At 36.7% G+C, this 18,174-nt stretch overlaps 1 protein-coding gene across 4 annotated transcripts in view; it reads left to right on the top strand.

Moving 5' to 3' along the window:
• LOC115444103 (protein prickle) overlaps positions 1-18,174 on the top strand; it is a 423,151-nt gene that overhangs the window by 394,378 nt on the left and 10,599 nt on the right. For all 4 annotated transcript variants that reach the window (XM_037439365.1, XM_037439364.1, XM_037439362.1 and 1 more), the window contains one exon: positions 14,611-14,814. In XM_037439365.1, the coding sequence (XP_037295262.1) occupies positions 14,611-14,814 (204 nt within the window). The remainder of the gene's footprint in view (positions 1-14,610; positions 14,815-18,174) is intronic.

The following is an 18,174-nucleotide window of genomic DNA, read 5'->3' as shown; positions in this document are numbered from 1 at the left end:
CATATTTATTTAAGTATTGTCAACCTTTCTGCCCACCCTTAACGCAAGTACGCAGCGTGGGAAAACACAGTGTTCCGTTAATATTATCTTATCTACGGTCCCACTATTGATAACAGCGGTCACACCTTTTGTCTCACAATGGACACAATTGTGACACAACTGATTTTAGATTCAGACATGAATACATAAGGTGTATTGTAAAAACAACAAAAAAATAAAGTATGTGTTCATTGGAGAATTTATTCACGATAAATTCAGGGCTTATTTCTTTTGTCTTAAATTCTAACTTCTTTAAACAATAATTTTGTTTTTCAAAACATGTACAAATATATAAAAGCATTGGTAAAACATAGGTTCACGCCTTTATCCCCGCAAAGACAAGCAGAGATGCAGCTAACACGCCATGATTCCCTTGCATTACTAATTCATAGAAGTTTTTGATTAACCGCCCTAATCTTCAACTTCTTTAACTAATTAAACTAAATTAATCCTTAATGCTATAAATATGTTATTTATTCTGTGAACAGATCAAACCGTGGACAAAACTATGAGCAAAATAATTCTGCAACCAAAACTTTTTTTTTGAAAATTTCATCAACTCTATCTAGTCCTTCTTTGTTATTATTATAAGTCCACTGTGGGACATAAGCACACCTCTCTTAAAGTCCGCTATAACTCGATCTTCTTGCCTCTGTTACCTTAACTGTCTGCTCCTAACGATATGAGTGCAAAAATGTTTGGAACGCAACACCGCGAGCGAGGTCCTTTCGTAATGGCCTTGCATTTACATAAATATTTCTGTATCATTTAAATTATATTTAAAAAGAACTCGAAGATAACCGGATATCTTATCTGATCACAATATCAGGAATTTTAAATATTGATGTTATTTAATTGATTATATCTTAATTTCTAGTTATGTGTAATATCTATTTGTATATATAATAGCATAAGCTAAGACAATTCACACTTAATAATAAAGAACATTAGAATGTCATTTTAGTTTTTCCACAACTTGGTAAAGGAGATCTGTGTTATTTTAGCACATACTATCAAATTAAGTTGAAGAGTTTATTTGTTTAACAATCTAATTTTACAACCAGATCAATTAAAATTTTATAAAATTAAAAAGATAAACTATAGTAAACACTAGACCAAAGACTAAAAGCAATTTCAATCATGACTAGAAAAAGATAAACATTGATGCAATCAATCACAAATCTAGAAAAAAGGAAAAGATAAAAAAGACAGGTCAATTAGTCAACGCCGAAGTTAATCAGCTCACATTCCTCGAATAGAAAAAAAGGAAGAGTAATGTGACCGAGCCTCCACTTTTAATTATCCTCAGGTTATTGTTTAAAAAAACTTGTTCCAACAGAACGCATAAACAGGGACAGGTTATCGATCTATTTCGGAAACATGTTATTCCTAAATAAATGTTCTATGGTTCGTTTGTGTGTTTTCTTGATATGAGGCTTTGATTGTGTTATCGAACGTTTATTATTTTCGTGCCAAAGGACTCTTGAATGAGTCATCTGATTGTAAATCATGATTGTTAATAAACATCTATATTCCGATCCGACCTTCAAGGAGAAAATAGTGATTAAGATGGAATGGCTTGACCAAGCTTCCAAAAACTTTCCCGTCCAAACGAAAATTGCTAAGGAGTGGACAATAAATATATACAACTCTTCCCTATCTTTTTATTTGATTAATTTCGTTGCTGAATAAAGATAAATTAGTGTTCCCTCAGACTCACCGAGCTTCACCATGTCATAAAATGCGTTCCTCTGATGATCCCTACAGGAGTAGTAGTGGTGGGTTTAAGGGCGACAAAGTCTAACCAAACGAAAAGCAACAGCAATGATGTTAGTTCACGTCGATGTTCTGTTGCACGGTGATACCAAATCTATCTATTCTATTATAGGCAATATGTAGCATAATACAGACTTCGTTTTCACTAGCAGCTTTATTGCTGTCAACACCCTCTAGATGGTTCCTTTTGTAGATAACTTTGTTAAAATTTAGTGTCCTTTACCGGATAGCCTCGGCGGCGTAGTTATACTGCATGTGCGATACGGCAGCGCTATGAGGTCCTAGGTTTGAATCCCGTGTCGGGAAAATTGATATTTGGGTTTTTCTACTCAGTATCAACTCGGAGTCTGTAATTTTTACCTGATATGCCGACGGACTCGCCCCTATCACATCATGGGACGGAACACACTTGACGAAAAGTGGGTGACCTGGTTACACCTCTGCATACCCTGCGAGGATCAATGCGTTAAAAGTGTGTTGAAGTTTTCACAAACAGCGTTACTGCCGTCAACCCCTCTAGATGGTCCAATTTGTAGCAAAACTTATTAAAATATAATGTCCCTTACCCGACTCGATGTTCACAATACAATAATAAATAATACTAGCAAGCAGGGCCACGGCAATAGCTTGTGTATCGACGTGGCGCACGATCCCACATGGACCCGGCTCGGACCCGGTTTTTTGTCATTGATGACTGTGTTAGACAACGGGAAGACCCACCACTAAACACTTCGATTAGATTTCATTGAAAATTACGTTTGTCCTAAATGCTGGGTTGAGTTTTATGTAAAGTAGTTATTTTGTGAAATAATAGTCCAATTTGCATCTTATATAAATAATCATAATGCTTTCATTGTAGAAAACCATTCGAGGTGAAATGTTACACATAGCTCAGAATTTTACAAAAGATATTTAAAAGTATTTTAAGTCAATCATCCTTGGTAAACTAAGACTCGCAGAAAGCTAAACGTTTCCTATCGTGAACAATACTATTATACACTACAACTAGACATCAGTACTAACTGCTTTTCCATAAATTTAAACAAAATGAAAGGAAATATAATATCCAAAGAAAATCCTAACCTAGTAACCAGCACAGTACCATATTATCTCAATCCAAAACATTCTTCACCCTAAAGTAATCAAAATCCAAACGAAAGTTCCCAACAAATACGCAAGGCATTCGAAACGTTTAATCACAGTTCCCACCGAAGAACATCGCGCCGCGTTACTTAATGGAGGTGCAGAGAGCAAACACTGGGAGCAAACCGACCCGCTCTCACATTAAGCCAACTCTAACCCACGAGTAAATAGTGTTCGGTAGTGTTTGGCTTTAAGAAATAATTGGCATACGGTAGCTTTTTGCACCATACATATCATTGTACAATGAGGAAAGTATTATGTCATATATTTATTATATAAACAGTGCCGTTTTTGGTATCCATAAAAATGTATATGTAATAATTATAAATTATTTTAAATTGAGCCAAAACTAAGAAGATTTAAGCTAAGTATTACACATACTTAATATGTATTACATACTTAATATGTAAATTCATATAAAATGTTAAAGAAAAATAATACCGCGGGAAACTCAACTGCAACATGATTTATTATAATTGACATATAAGTTGCAGTCAAGATAGATTTTCTTTACTTCATTTATAAAAATCTTGGAAGCAAAAAAAGTATACTAAAATATTATATTTTTTTATAAACACAAAACACATAGGTACATATTAAGGGTTTATGCCAAACATTCAAGAGGCAAAGTTGGCGTTTATCTGACCAAAAATGTATGACCAACTCTACAAAATTGCGTCCAAAGATCTTTTTGCCAAACACTCGCCCTTACGGCTATATCTATTGCTAAAGTTTTTGCGTTTATGTAACTGTTATTGAGAAAGTAGGAAAATACATTTGGGGCTTTGTATACGCTTACAATTTTATAGTAAAAGGTATGAGAAATATTATTATAACGAATACGTTATATTAGTACAATAATACTAACTATAATTTGATATACAGTTTGAGAGTCTTTTAGTCTTGAATTTATAATTCAATCCCATTAAACTTAGCAAATTTATCTACAAAAACAGTACGCCTTTTAGATATATTGACTAGTATAAATGTTTAATTTATCACCCTTATGTCATTATCCTATAAAATCCGTCTAACTCGACTCTAGTTACATTTTGCCCACACCTCTGCCCAACCCATCAGGACACAAGCGTGATGTTACTAATCTCTAGATGTATTTACCCGAGCAGCGTAGCCCTGTCCACACTACATCGGTATGTCGCGTCGGCGCGCGGAAGATTCCCACACCGCGCGCGTCACGCGCGCCACTTGCCGACCCGCCCTTGTCTTTTTTCTTTCCTTAGAGTTCCGTGGTTGAAAGAAAATGTTCACACCCTTGTAATTAAACTACTTAACGGTCATCGGGCTGACTATAAAGACTACAATCTCCGAAACGTCGGGAGTGAAATCAAACATAACAAACCGCAAAAATGTCCGTTAGGTAGTTTTGTTACAATATCAAAATTCGTGTAAAAGGATTTGTTATTTGGTCTCAATTAGACCTGCTTTGTTTCTTTGTGCCATTTCAAATAGTAAAGCCACTGACATATACATTGTTTCGTATTTTTGACATTACAAAAGGTAAATCCACCAATCATGTTATGGTCAATTTTAATGTGTACATTTTTATACTTCCTCAATTGTCGATAATAATATAAAACCTTAAAAATATGATTCTTAATGTACTGTAATGTATGTTTGCAAGTTTGAGTTTGTATGAGGTTAAGCTGTGAAACTACCGATTTAATAAATTCGTTTACTGCTAGCACAATATTTATTCATTTCTTTATACACTTAACTAGCTTTTGCTCGTGAATTCACCCACGTGAAGCACTTTTACCGCGATAGAAAGTAACCTATGACCTTCCCAGGGTCTTAAACTATCACCATATCAAATTTCATAAAAATCTGTTTAGTAGATTTTGAAAAAATCGATAACATACAGACAAACAGCTTTTGGGGACTTCGTTTTATAATATGTATATATATTAGAGAAGTATATAAGCAGACTTAAAGCCCTAGATATTTTCTACCAGTCCACCTTACAAGCGTACAATGATAAACAATGTGCAACTGTAAATGGTGAAGTAATTTTTTATAAGCAAGAATTCATTTTGATTTAATACCCTTTACTTCAAGAGAATACTCTCACAGGAAGGAGTCAAGTCACTATCGATAAATTAATAAACTAACGATATATTAGTTAAATGGCGATATAATCTATTCCCGATCCCGATTTAAATAAATCACTCTCACACTTGACCAGGTGAGATTTTTTTGGTCCGAGATACCTGCAGCGCGCCCCCCTGCTGCATTAACGATTTGCCGCCGCATCCAAACCATGGCGACGTTTTTAACACGTTTACATTACCGTCTTTTACTACACATTCTCAAAGAATCACATATACAGCAGGCAATGGAATAGGTATTGTATCAAAATGTTGATATGCCGTGGCAGACTGACACCATTTGTTGTATCCATTACCAGATTAATATCATTATTATTGTTCTTAATTAATTAGCGTTGTTAGGCGTGCAATATTTAAAAAAAATACTATGAATTTATATAGCTTTTTTTTAATGTAAAATTAAATCTACATTCAGCGAGTAAAACACAAATCAAACTCACAACGCGCAAAATAAACAAAACTTTGTACGTTGCGTTTTTTCTATTGTACTTTTTGCGTTGATTCAAACTAAGCCTGTAATGGATGTTGAATTGACACGCAGTCGTGTCACGGTGCTGCCGTGTCGAACCGGGATCACGTACAGATCGTGTTCCAGGAAAGTGTTAGCAGTATCGACAAACAGATTGACGAAGTTCCACAGCACGTAGTTTGGTAGAAAATTTCGGAATTGTAAACATTGAATACCGATTTGTTGCTAAGGAAGGAAACGGTTATCTTTAACGGAACGATCTTATGAAGTTATTTTAGAGAATTTTAATTTTTAAATATTAATCCCTTCCTAACCGAATTGCCAACGGTGGTCAGTCTCCACGGAGATCAGCCAAGTGCGCAGGAGATATTATAATGCACAAGTGTGTGCGCAATACCATTTGCTCTCTCTGTTCCTTCACTCTCATAGTCCAGTGAGACGGCAATCCGACATGATCGAAGAGGGATCAGAAGCAGGACCAACGATTTTACGTGCTTTAGTTTTGAAATAATAAAGTTGAGTAAATGATTATGTAAGATTTAAAATTATTGTATAGTATACAAGTTACCCGTACCATAAATAAAGATATCTTTAAAAAACTGCCGTAAAGAGACGTTTTTATGTTTGCAATGGTCAATGAGATTGACGACAAAGTAACTTCCTCATTCCTTTCCTTATAGGTCAGTAAGGAATCCAATTCCTGTAGCATTAAGATTTAAAAGGCTACCATTATGAGACCCACTCACTCGTTCGCTAACTTTCTATAAGAAATTATAAAATAAAGTCCCCTTTTTTTCTGTCTACATGTTATCAATCTTGTCAAAATCTACCGAACGGATTTTTATGAAATTTGGTATCGAGATAGTTTAAGACCTTGTGAAGGTTTAAGGCTACTTTCCATTCTGAGAAACTCCTTCATGCAGGGGAAGCCGCTAGCAAAAGCTAGTTCTACTATAATAGTGGCTGGTCAGTAAACTTTAACATATCATTTTGTGGACCACGAATTAGTTCCTCCATTATAAGATCCAATTGTATTGCAATAGGAAAAAAACTTATCCAAATAGGTGTGGATTCCGCAATGATTATAGTTTTTTCGTGTCCACGTTGGTGGCCCGAGACCCACACTAATATTTGTGTTAAAAATACTTGTAATTACATTCCCGAAAAGTTTTTGCTTCGAGAATCATTTTGCCACCCGTAAATTATGCGAGGTGATTAAGTGGTGTCCAAGTTGATTTTGTTTGCGCCTTCGCTCATGTTTTTCTTTAAATCATTTATAGTCATCTCATTCGTATTGTTATCGTGAAATATTCAACACGTATAATACAGAAATCCTTTAACTTTTATTTCAAGTGACTCATGCTCTATTGAAATTATTAATTTAATAAAAGATAACGGGCCTTTATGTATCCCAAGAAAATTACTTTGTTGCACTTTTCCATAAGGAATCAAACTTGAATGCTAGCTTTACCAGCTACCGTGATTAAAGCCCCACGATACCATTCTTATATATATATATATACATGACATATGAACTTCTGAATATATTATGAAGAACAGCGTCAGGTTATTATAAAACAATATTTCACAACTGCTAAACCAGTTTCTCTAATTAGGTAAAACAGCGCCAATTCTCGTGAAATTCAATAAAATCAAATAGTCTTTTGCGAAAGTTCTAACGTCCATCTGATCTTTGCAAACATGTCAAATTTACTAATATTGATATTGGTATTGTCGGCTCCCCTTTGAATTTACCTGCTATCTAGTAGAAGAGTAAAAACACACATTTCCATCGGCGCCTGTGATGTCGGCTAATGAGGCTGGGCGGGGCAAACCACTGTATCATCTACTCCGCAGATTAGCGCCGGTTTGGTGGCCGAAGCCGCCTCTCTAATTTTCATTTTGTTTGTTTTTATTTTTTGCGGCCTGTTGTGAATTTGCTATGTGTGTGATCGCTGAAATGGGATTCGTGCATCGTGAGCTCTGGGAAGTGTTAGTGAACCATTAACATATGCCGCTTTTATACCCGAAAGGATACGTAGAGGTGCAACTGGGTCAAACACTTTTCCTCATATGTTCCGACACATGATGTGATAGAGTGCGAGTCTATCGCCATGTCGGGCACTAATGCCAGTCTTCAGGCTGATAATGAAAAGAAAAACCCAGCATCAGCTTGCTCGACCCGGGATTCATACCCAAGAACAGAGCGAGTCGTGCCGCGCACCGAATATAAATGTGTCACCCAGACAGTCTAACCACCAAGCATTGATATGTCACCATAAAATCCGCCCCACGATACTGTATTAGAGAGCGTGTAGAACCAGCTAATCAAAGCAAAGAAAACACGGCCAAGTATATTCAGCAAAGAGATATTATAATACCGGCCCTGTAACATATACTTCTATTGACCACGGACGTCCTCTACTGAGAGGAAAGAGATATAGTCCAGTAAAAGATCCAGCTAATCAGATTTGGAAAACATGGCCAAGTATGTCTTGTCTGACGTCGCCAGCATGAGCGTACAGACGCGCGCACGAGACGCGAGTGCCAACCTACGGTAACATCCCGTGACGTCACGTCCGTTTCCGCTCAGCTGACCGCCAGCCGCCGAGCACGTACCAACTAGTGAAAGTTCACTGCATTACTCATGGACCTATTTGAATATGTCTGATTGAGTATTTTGGGCCGGACGTGTTTTTGTCTCCACTGAATTGTGAAGATTCCAAAGGTCCAAAGAGTGCAGTCATACCTTTTAGTATTGTTGTAGGTTCCAGAGGTAAAATTCTATTGGTGATTTACTTATTTTAGTACCAGACATACAGAGCCCTAAAGAGGGATTTATAAACTCACAACGGCCAGGCCTTAGACCCTCCTCTAGCCCCAAACAAATATTTATAGTTAACATAAATGCAGAGTTTGAATATATAACTAAAATCATAGCTAATATTATACAAGACTATTGGCGATAAGATATCAGCTGCCAACGCAATGAAAACCCTAAATATTGGCTAGTTCTGGAGCGTTTTTGTGTCTGCTAATTTACAATCAGTAGAGTACCGGCAAAATTCCAGCGACCAACGACCTATGTAAATCTTTTGATATTCGACATTATAGATGATATGTACGATATTCCTTATTCTCCCTTATATCAAGTTAATGTTCGTCTATGGAAAACACGATTTCAAGCATATTGCCATATTACTTTGCTAGATCTTTCATCTCTGATCTGCACTGTATTTTCATGCTACATATTCACTTAAACCTATATACCTCACTGAGAATTTACTGCGAAGTCTACCAACCCGCACCAGGCCTTGGTGGACTAAGACCTAAACCTTCAATAGTAAATGAGGCCCGTGCTCAGCAAGGACAGTATGTAACACAGGAATGTTCTTATATTAACTGAACAATACCATGAAGTCCTGTTATACATCTACAGGTAAAGTTCCGTTGTCTTAAACAATGGTGATTAAATTCAAATCAGTCCCATTTTTGGCGGCGCGTGTCGCGGAAGTAATAGACGTCCTTGCGGCATTGTCTATGCTATTGTTAGGTTGTTACCGATACGTTGTTAAAATTGATCCTTATTTGTAATAACGTTTGGAAACAGTATCTGATTTATTAATCTACCAGATGGTGGCGGCTTTGCGTTTTAAAAGCCTTTTCTAATACCAAAGACCCTTTCTCTGTAGCGATCTATAGGGAAATATTAATCTACATTCATAATTTACTGGTGATAGGTCTATCATATGTGAGAGTCCGCGTGGGTAGAATCACCGCAATGTCTATTTGCCACCAAGCGTTCCGCTTTGAAGGGCGTTGTAGCCAGTGTAACTACTGAACATAAGACTTAACATCTAATGTCTCAGAATGGCAAGCGCAGTGGAACACCAAACAATACTTTGTAATTGTATTGGATGGTGTTTCTACTGTTCATGGGCTGTTGTATCGCTTACCATCAGGCGAACGGCAAGCTCGTCTCGTCATTCAAAGAATTAAAAAAATATATTTAAAAATTGTTTTTTCTTTAACAAATAACCGGCATAAATATAATTAATTAATTTATTTAATGCACTTTATACTTATTACCATGTCAAGGCGGAGTTAATGCCACAGGCATTCTCTACCAGTTAATCTGAGATGGTGCAGATAAAAAACACTAGGTAAGCCAATGTAAGTAAAGTCCTCACAGTATCAAATTGTTTAAAAGAGAATCAAGTTTTCTCTACCAAAACTAAATTAATAAAAATATTCTATCAAGTAATTCATTTACACTTACACTAGCTAATGCAAGCTATATAATGCATATAGTGACTCTTTTGTTGAGAATTTATTTTGGATGTTTACTTTTGTATTTGGTCGGCCTATAATATTATATTAGAATAGTATCGTGCAGTCAAACATCGTGAAACAAGCGCCTAGTCTCATAAAAAATCATGTCTTCCTCAATACATATTTTTAAGCATGATATTTTCATCAAAACCGTTTTTACGATGAGTTTTATACCCCTATCACTTGTAAAACACATAATTAAAAGACATCAAATACCAAAATGACAATCGCGCATCGCATCTGTTCCAAAACTGCGAAATATCACGTAAAGGCACAATAAACCCTTCTGGGAAGTTTTGGGACGTGCTCGGGGCCGAAGCGCGCGCTACCTTCGCCTTGGCTGATCGACGACGCGTAAGGAAAAAACATTAGTAAAGATCTGCCGCCTGTGCAATAAAATTGAGGAATTTTAGTTTTGCGATCCGCATTTTTGTACTATAGTCAACATAATTATGATGCTTTTAAAGTTTGTTTCCAAAAACAATTCCAAAAAATGTAACGGGCTCCGAGAGTATCTAATTCTGAATAGGAAAATATTTAAAAAAAAAAAATATCTAACATAATTATTATTAACTAGCTTTTACCCGCGGCTCCGCCCGCGTTAAACAGTTTTTTAGGCTAAAGTTTTCCGTTATAAAAGTAGTAGTTTCCCGGGAGCCTCTCAAACTGTCTCCATACCAAATTTCATCTTAATACGTTGGGTAGTTTTTGAGTTTAACACGTTCAGGCAGACAGATGCAGCGGAGGACTTTTGTTTTATAATATATTTTTTAGAACTTTTTAAGAGGAATAATCCCGTCATACATCATTGTTGCATAACTTTAACCGTTTACGCAGCGCACGCAACGGAAGCTCTCAAAACTAATAATTTTTCCCCGTTTTTGCAACATGTTTCATTACTGCTCCGCTCCGATTGGTCATAGCGTGATGATATATAGCCTATAGCACTCCAGGAACAAAGGGCTATCCAACACAAAAAGATTTTTTCAGTTCAAACACGGTAGTTCCTGAGATTAGCCATTACTGCTCCGCTCCTATTAGTCATAGCGTGATGATATATAGCCTATAGCACTCCAGGAACAAAGTGCTATCCAACACAAAAATATTTTTTTCAGAACGATCTGATAGTTCCTGAGATTAGCCATTACTGCTCCGCTCCTATTGGTCATAGCGTGATGATATATACCCCATAGTACTCCACGAACAAAGAACTATCCAACACAAAAATATTTTTTCAGTTTGAACCGGTAGTTCCTGAGATTAGCCATTACTGCTCCGCTCCTATTGGTCATAGCGTGATGATATATAGCCTATAGCACTACACTAATAAAGAGCTATCCAACACAAAAAGAATTTTTCAGTTCGAACCGGTAGTTCCTGAGATTAGTCATTACTGCTCCGCTCCTATTGGTCATATCGTGATGATATATAGCCTATAGCACTCCACGAATAAAGGGCTATCCAACACAAAAAGAATTTTTCAGTTTGGACCGGTAGTTCCTGAGATTACCCATTACTGCCCCGCTCCTATTGGTCATAGCGTGATGATATATAGCCTATAGCACTCCACGAATAAAGGGCTATCCAACACAAAAAGAATTTTTCAGTTTGGACCGGTAGTTCCTGAGATTAGCCATTACTGCCCCGCTCCTATTGGGTATAGCGTGATGATATATAGCCTATAGCACTCCACGAACAAAGGGCTATCCAACGCAAAAATAATTTTTCAATTTGGACTGGTAGTTCCTGAGATTAGCGCGTTCAAACAAACAAACAAACAAACAAACAAACAAACAAACAAACAAACAAACAAACAAACTCTTCAGCTTTATATAATAGTATAGATAACCATAGTTTCAAATGTTTAAGACATAAATAGGTATACTGTTCGAAAAAAAATGCGTGAAATAACAATGACTCTCTAGCTGTGCTAGTAAATATTAAGGAGGTATTTGTCACAGTTTATCTCAAAAGAAACAAGTTGAAATGCACATAAATAGTGTTCACATTAACAATGAAAAACTTTAATTGCTAAGTTAGATAACCAATGCTTCTTACGCTCCAAGCTTATAAACACTTAAGACTTAATTTATTAATTTATAGAACAAATAACATTCCATTCCTGCCGCCTACATACCCAGAGCAAAGAATGCGTGAATCAGCTGACTGCAAGTTAAAACAAACATTGAAAGGGATTCCGCGGCCATAAGAACATATTTCCATTATACTATCATGTTATTAAAACATCTTTATTTTACTGTTTTTACTATATAATAGTAAAGAGATTATAAGCATTTGCCAGCTGTGGATTGAAGAGTTTTAAAAAATCCCATTGTTACGCATTTCTTGTCATAATATCAGCCCTGTATTATATACTGTCCCACTGTTGGGCACGGGTCTCCTCTACTACTGAAAGGGTTTAGGCCTTAGTCCACCACGCTGCTAGTGCGAATTTTTAGACTTTACACACCCTCAAGATTCCTATAGAGAATATCTCAGATATGCAGGTTTCTCATGATGTTTTCCTTCACCGTTATAGCAAGCGATAATTTATAAAGAATACACACATGATTTTAGAAAAGTCAAAGATGTGTGCATTTGGGTTTTGACCCTTCCGACATGGGCTATCAAGGATTGTGGTGATAAATTTCTAAAAAAGCGCCGAGAGATTTAATGTCAACTAATTAACTAATATTCTATCTATTAGTTCAGTAATTGAATTACCTTATATCTTCAATTTCATTGCTTTAAACTATCTTTAGGTAACTATAGTCAATTTATGTAAATGACTTGAAAGTATTTTGACACCATTTTGCGTTTTTGATATATCAATGAAGCAAGTCTGCGCCGCGGCTTATTCCCTCTTTCTTGTACTAACTACAATAATCCGAGCTAATTACGACCGTATGACTAATGCTCAGTAGTCAAATGTATGAATGAATCTCATTACCATACCGCGGCATCGTAGTGGTTCAATTTTGGGAGTTGAATAATAACTTCCTACTCACTGGCGGGTTTTACTGTCTGTTACATAGGAGATGACGTCTTATGGATGAGGTTATACAGGAAATATGAATTGATATATCCTTAATTCTGTATAAAAAGGAGATATTTTAGTTAAAATTCATGTCTTTTTTTTCAGAACATACAAGGATGGCCATGTAAGACGAAAACATAACATACATAATGAAAAAAAACATTAAAAAAAGAAAAAATTATGATATAATAACTTTTCAGTAATAAAATCACGAAGAGAGTTCAGTTAGGTTTGAAATAAAAAAAAACAATTGGTGCACCAATTATTGCGACCTTAAAGATGGACTAGATTTTTACTAGTTTTTCCAGAAAGCAACACGTTAGCCAACCTTCAGCGGCGAGTTTTTCACAAAGACGACCGAACTTGATACACTTGCTAGCGCTCTAGAAAAACACTATTGTTGATCTAGGACGATGGCCTGGGAATGCCAATCGGCTAACCATGATCTCTTTCATATTTTACATAAAAAAAGATTTTGAAGCATTCACAATAAATATAGACAATTTTTTTATCAAAGGCAGATCGAGTTATTCCAGCCATTGATAAATACTTGCGCATATTAGCATGACACCGTCCACAGCTTTATGAATAAGATATGACCGTCGAAATATGATTAATATGATTCGCGCGTAGTGATCTCGTGATCAGCCGAAGTTTGCTCATTGAGATCGGCCACTATTTATATAGAATATTATTCGCTAGGTTATATCACATATTTATATTTAAATATATGTATACCATATAAATACAACTTAGAAATAGACGTAAATACTTTAAATAAAAAGTTTTTTGATGGTGCATATTTCGCCCTTTTTTAATGCATATTTGCTTGCATATTTCGGCATTTTGATAGTGCATAATAATCCGATGTCTTGTGGCATGGGAAAGTCTAACCATTTGATAGTCTTTATCCGTATCATACTATTGTTTTGTCCACTTCTGCTGAACTATTTGTACGCACTTTTATGATTTTCATTAAAGGATAGGCCTAGTGCAGGCAAACTTCACATACCCTCGAAATTCTTGTAGAGAACTCTAAATATGTTGGTGTTCTGACGACGTATTTCGTCGCTGTAAAGTTATAAAATATTTTTATTAATCAACAAACACGTAACTTCGTAATGTTAGGAGTGTGTCTCGGGTTTTGAACCACCGTCCTACCTTTAACATCCTTAACTTTTGTGTGTCTTCCGAGAGTTTCGTTGCTGGTTCTGTCACAAAGTTTTTTGTCCAACATGCTCCCTTTTATAAGTATTATTGCAATAAATTTTTGTAGCAGGCAGCCGCGGTCGTTGGTCCGTCCGCCATATCGGGGACAATTGACGACCTTCTGTCGGTATGCGACAAGGTTACCTAAGCTATATTCTAAGTTTTAAAACCTATCGATTGATATGCTTGTTAATTAAGGAAGAGTTTGAGATCCATTGGAAATGAAAATATGTTGATAATCAAAATTTTATTCAATTTTTATTCTACGTTAGTTCGGGGAACAGTTTTAAAAAACTGAATATATCGGTCAAAACTTTAAGACATCGCGTAGACGCTGTCAATTTATTGCAGGGAAATATTACGGTATTTATAATTTTAAGATGTTCAATCAAGGAAAATAATATTTTTATTGTTACCTATTATACGTTTTATGGTTTTTGTCAATTTTCTTAGATACTAATCTCCTCTTCCTCCCACAGTGTGAAGAGACCATGTCAGCAGGCGACATGTGTGTCTCTGCAGCGAGAGCCGGTCCCTCCGCGCGCTGGCATCCTGGCTGCTTCGTCTGCTGCACCTGCCAGGAGCTCCTCATCGACCTGGTCTACTTCTGGAAGGACGGCAGGCTATATTGCGGGAGGCATCATGCTGAAACCCTCAAGCCAAGGTGCTCGGCTTGTGATGAGGTGAGGTTTATAACAGTTATTATTTTTTATCGAAATAAGTCATGGGACGAGCTAGCCGCTCTTCTTATAGCAATATATAGAAGTGACGAACGTCCGTACGATATGATGCCTATCTTCTTCCCTTTTAGGTTTATTTACGTTTGTCTTGGTTTCGTTTATGGTTAAATTGATCGCGATGTTAACTAAGGCATTTTTTCCTCAGGTTACCTTTTAAATAATTTCACCCTTTACCACTGATATATAGACAGAAGCAACACCACCAAAACTTAGAATGACACAGGACTGCGAGATACTGCACTGCGCTCGTCATCTTGACATAAGTCTCATAAAGCCCAGTAACAAAATAGGCTACAGTGCCCTTCGAACGGGAACACAACTGTGCTGCCACATTGCTTGGCGGAAGAAATAGACACTGCAATATGGCTTTCCCTACCTAGAGGGTAGAGACCTAACGAGTAGGCGATTAGAATAATATTTCCTTCCCGATATTCCGCCTGTATCAATTTAGATAAAAAGCAACTTTTAACACTCAGGAATAAGAATAAGCATCTATAATTTAGAAAAATCATATTTATCTCTTCACTTATGGATTTTTACACATACAGACCCCCAAGCAAAAAGTACATAACCTAAAAATACACGTCTGATCCTTCCAGTCGTGTCGTATCTTCCCCATCATGATAGCACATTGTATCCGCCAGCAACCCTCGATGGTATCTGCTTCCGCCAGGATATTGGCGGGTAAAGGATAATTGCGAAGTGCCGTGCAATTTGTTACGTTTATTTATGATGCGAAATTTATGTAAATATTCACCCTTGGCATCTGGTGTACATAGGGCTTTTGTAACGGACGCACTAAAAATATTTATCGAATTCTTATTTGAAGCAAATTTATTTATATTGAAAGCGTTGTAGTTTTAAAGAGTAATGAGAATCTGAGAATGAAACCAATTTTTGGTTTATTGCTTTGTATGACGAGACGAGCTTGCAGCTGCCTAATGGGAAGTATTACGACCGCCCATAAACAGTAGAAGACTATCCAACACCTTGAATTACAAAGAATTGTTTGGTATTCCACTGCGCTCGCCATTCTGAGACATGAGATGTTAATTCTTACTGTGTCCAATAGTTACACTGACATGTTCTTGAAACCGAAACACAACAGTGACAACACACTGTTGCTTGTGATACCTGCCCAGGCGAACTCTCACATATGAGAGACTTACCACCAGTAAATACCATTATAATATTTTTGTCTATCGAATAAAAAAGTGACTGGATATTCCCACTATAACTTCATAAGACATAAATAACAAACGAGGAAAAAGATACAAGAGGCGTAATTTTTGAATGTAATACGTAAGGTTATGTATATTTTTATTTGCATTTTTTTAAACGTTTCTCTTGTTATTGCTTCTTGGCAAAACGCCTCGCTTCATTTTATGTCAAACGAAATAACTTTCTCACACTATTTATACCCAGTACATTATTATATCTGAATATGTATTACTATTGCGACTGTCGCCTGCGGTTCCGCCCGTGTGTGAATTTTATCGGGATAAATAATTTCGCGGGAGAAAAAGTACACTAGTAGTAGTATTCGGGAGTAATGTAGCTTCATATTAGTCATCATCATCATTTCAGCCGGGGATCGTCCACTGCTGGATATAAGTCTCCCCCATTGAGCGCCACAGGGGCCGGTTCTGGGCCGCCCTCATCCATCAGACTCCGGCGACCCTCACCAGATCGTCGGTACATCTCGTGGGGGGCCTGGCTACGCTACGTCTCCCGTCTTCCTATTAGTAAAAAATCAAAAATTAGTAGTTCTTGAGATTAGTGCGCTCAAACAAACAAACTCTTCAGCTTATTAGTGCGCAAGAGTCGCCAGGTGATGGCCTTGGGGCAAGTTGATATGTAGAATGAGAAAAGTCTGAATTGTAGGTAAAGTCGAGAACGCATGTTACTGTCCCACTGCCCATGTCGCGCTTTAACAATAACATAGAGCAGAGCGTACGGAATATTAGGAATGGAATTGGCGAATTCGGAATGTTCGGAAGCAAGTCTAGTCGAAGACTTAAGACTTTGGTTGTGGTAAATTTGTCAACTTTTTTAGAATCTCTAGAGGGACAGCGGCCTCTCCCTGCCCCTCTTGGCGACACCCTTGTTAGTGCGGATTATAATTTGTATTTATGAAAGAAGAATAACTTTATGAAAAAAACCTTCAATAATCTAACTACCTAATTAAGCCTTTTATCCACCCTTTTAACATCTAAGACAACCCTAAAGAGGTCAACAACCCTTCGTCGATAAATCTTTCCGATATATAGGGACAGGACGGCCGGCGCCGCGGCGGAAACCGGACATTTTCGGCCGAAACGGGCCATTGTAGCCCAAGAGAAAACGGTCTAGGGAAACGTGTATTTGTGTTTCATTAGCAATGTTTTATATCAATTTGGTTTATAATATAATAATTATTTGATTAATTATAATTATTCAAATCAAACTATATATACTGTCCATATTATTTATACACATTTAATCTCCTTGGTTTAGGGGTAGACTAATAGGCTTTCATAGACCCAGAGTGGCGGGGTTTGATTTCATGTCAAGCAGCACTTTGTAACGGTCTAACTGAGACTGGATGGATTTGATGGCAGTAAAAATACTAAGCCAAATTTATTTTGCACTCAATTTAGTATATGGTTGAGAAAGTTTATTACACTAAACTAATATAAAATGGGATAGAAGCAGATGGGAGTATATACACTTCAATAATACTTGTTAATTTCAGAACAGGCATAGTCTTACGTCGTAACTGGATTTTATCATAAAAAAAAACTCGGAGAATATTTAGTAAAGCGATAAAACCCTAACAACTCTTTGAGAATAAAAATTTTCGGATGTCCAACACCCCAGCCCCCGTGATCACAGGCTGCAAAGTCTTCGAAACTGAGAGAATTATAATATAAAAACCGCGATAAACTCCGTAAGATAGTTTTATTTCAATGTCTTACATTCGCGTAAACACAAACATTTATTAAACAGGATTGAACTCTGGTTCCTGGCGTATCGTTTCTCCCATTCTGTACTAACCTGTCACAGATCGTTAATCCCAGTGGCTCGCATGATGATATAGATAATACACTCGTCACGCCGGCATACCATTTCGGTTCACGTTATTATGCACGCTCAATTAACAATTAACAAACGTTGCGAAATTATGCAAATTTGCTCAAATTAGTCTTAGGTTTCGTGTAAGATTTTGTACGATTAAAAGCTGGTGGTTAGACTTGAAGAATTAAACAGTGCTTTTGTATTCATTATTTTCATAATTGATGGATAGTACCTCGGTGGCGTAGT

This window comes from Manduca sexta, chromosome 16 (assembly GCF_014839805.1).
Source record: "Manduca sexta isolate Smith_Timp_Sample1 chromosome 16, JHU_Msex_v1.0, whole genome shotgun sequence".
Classification (NCBI taxonomy): domain Eukaryota; kingdom Metazoa; phylum Arthropoda; class Insecta; order Lepidoptera; family Sphingidae; genus Manduca; species Manduca sexta.
This window is presented reverse-complemented; position numbering and strand designations above follow the sequence as displayed.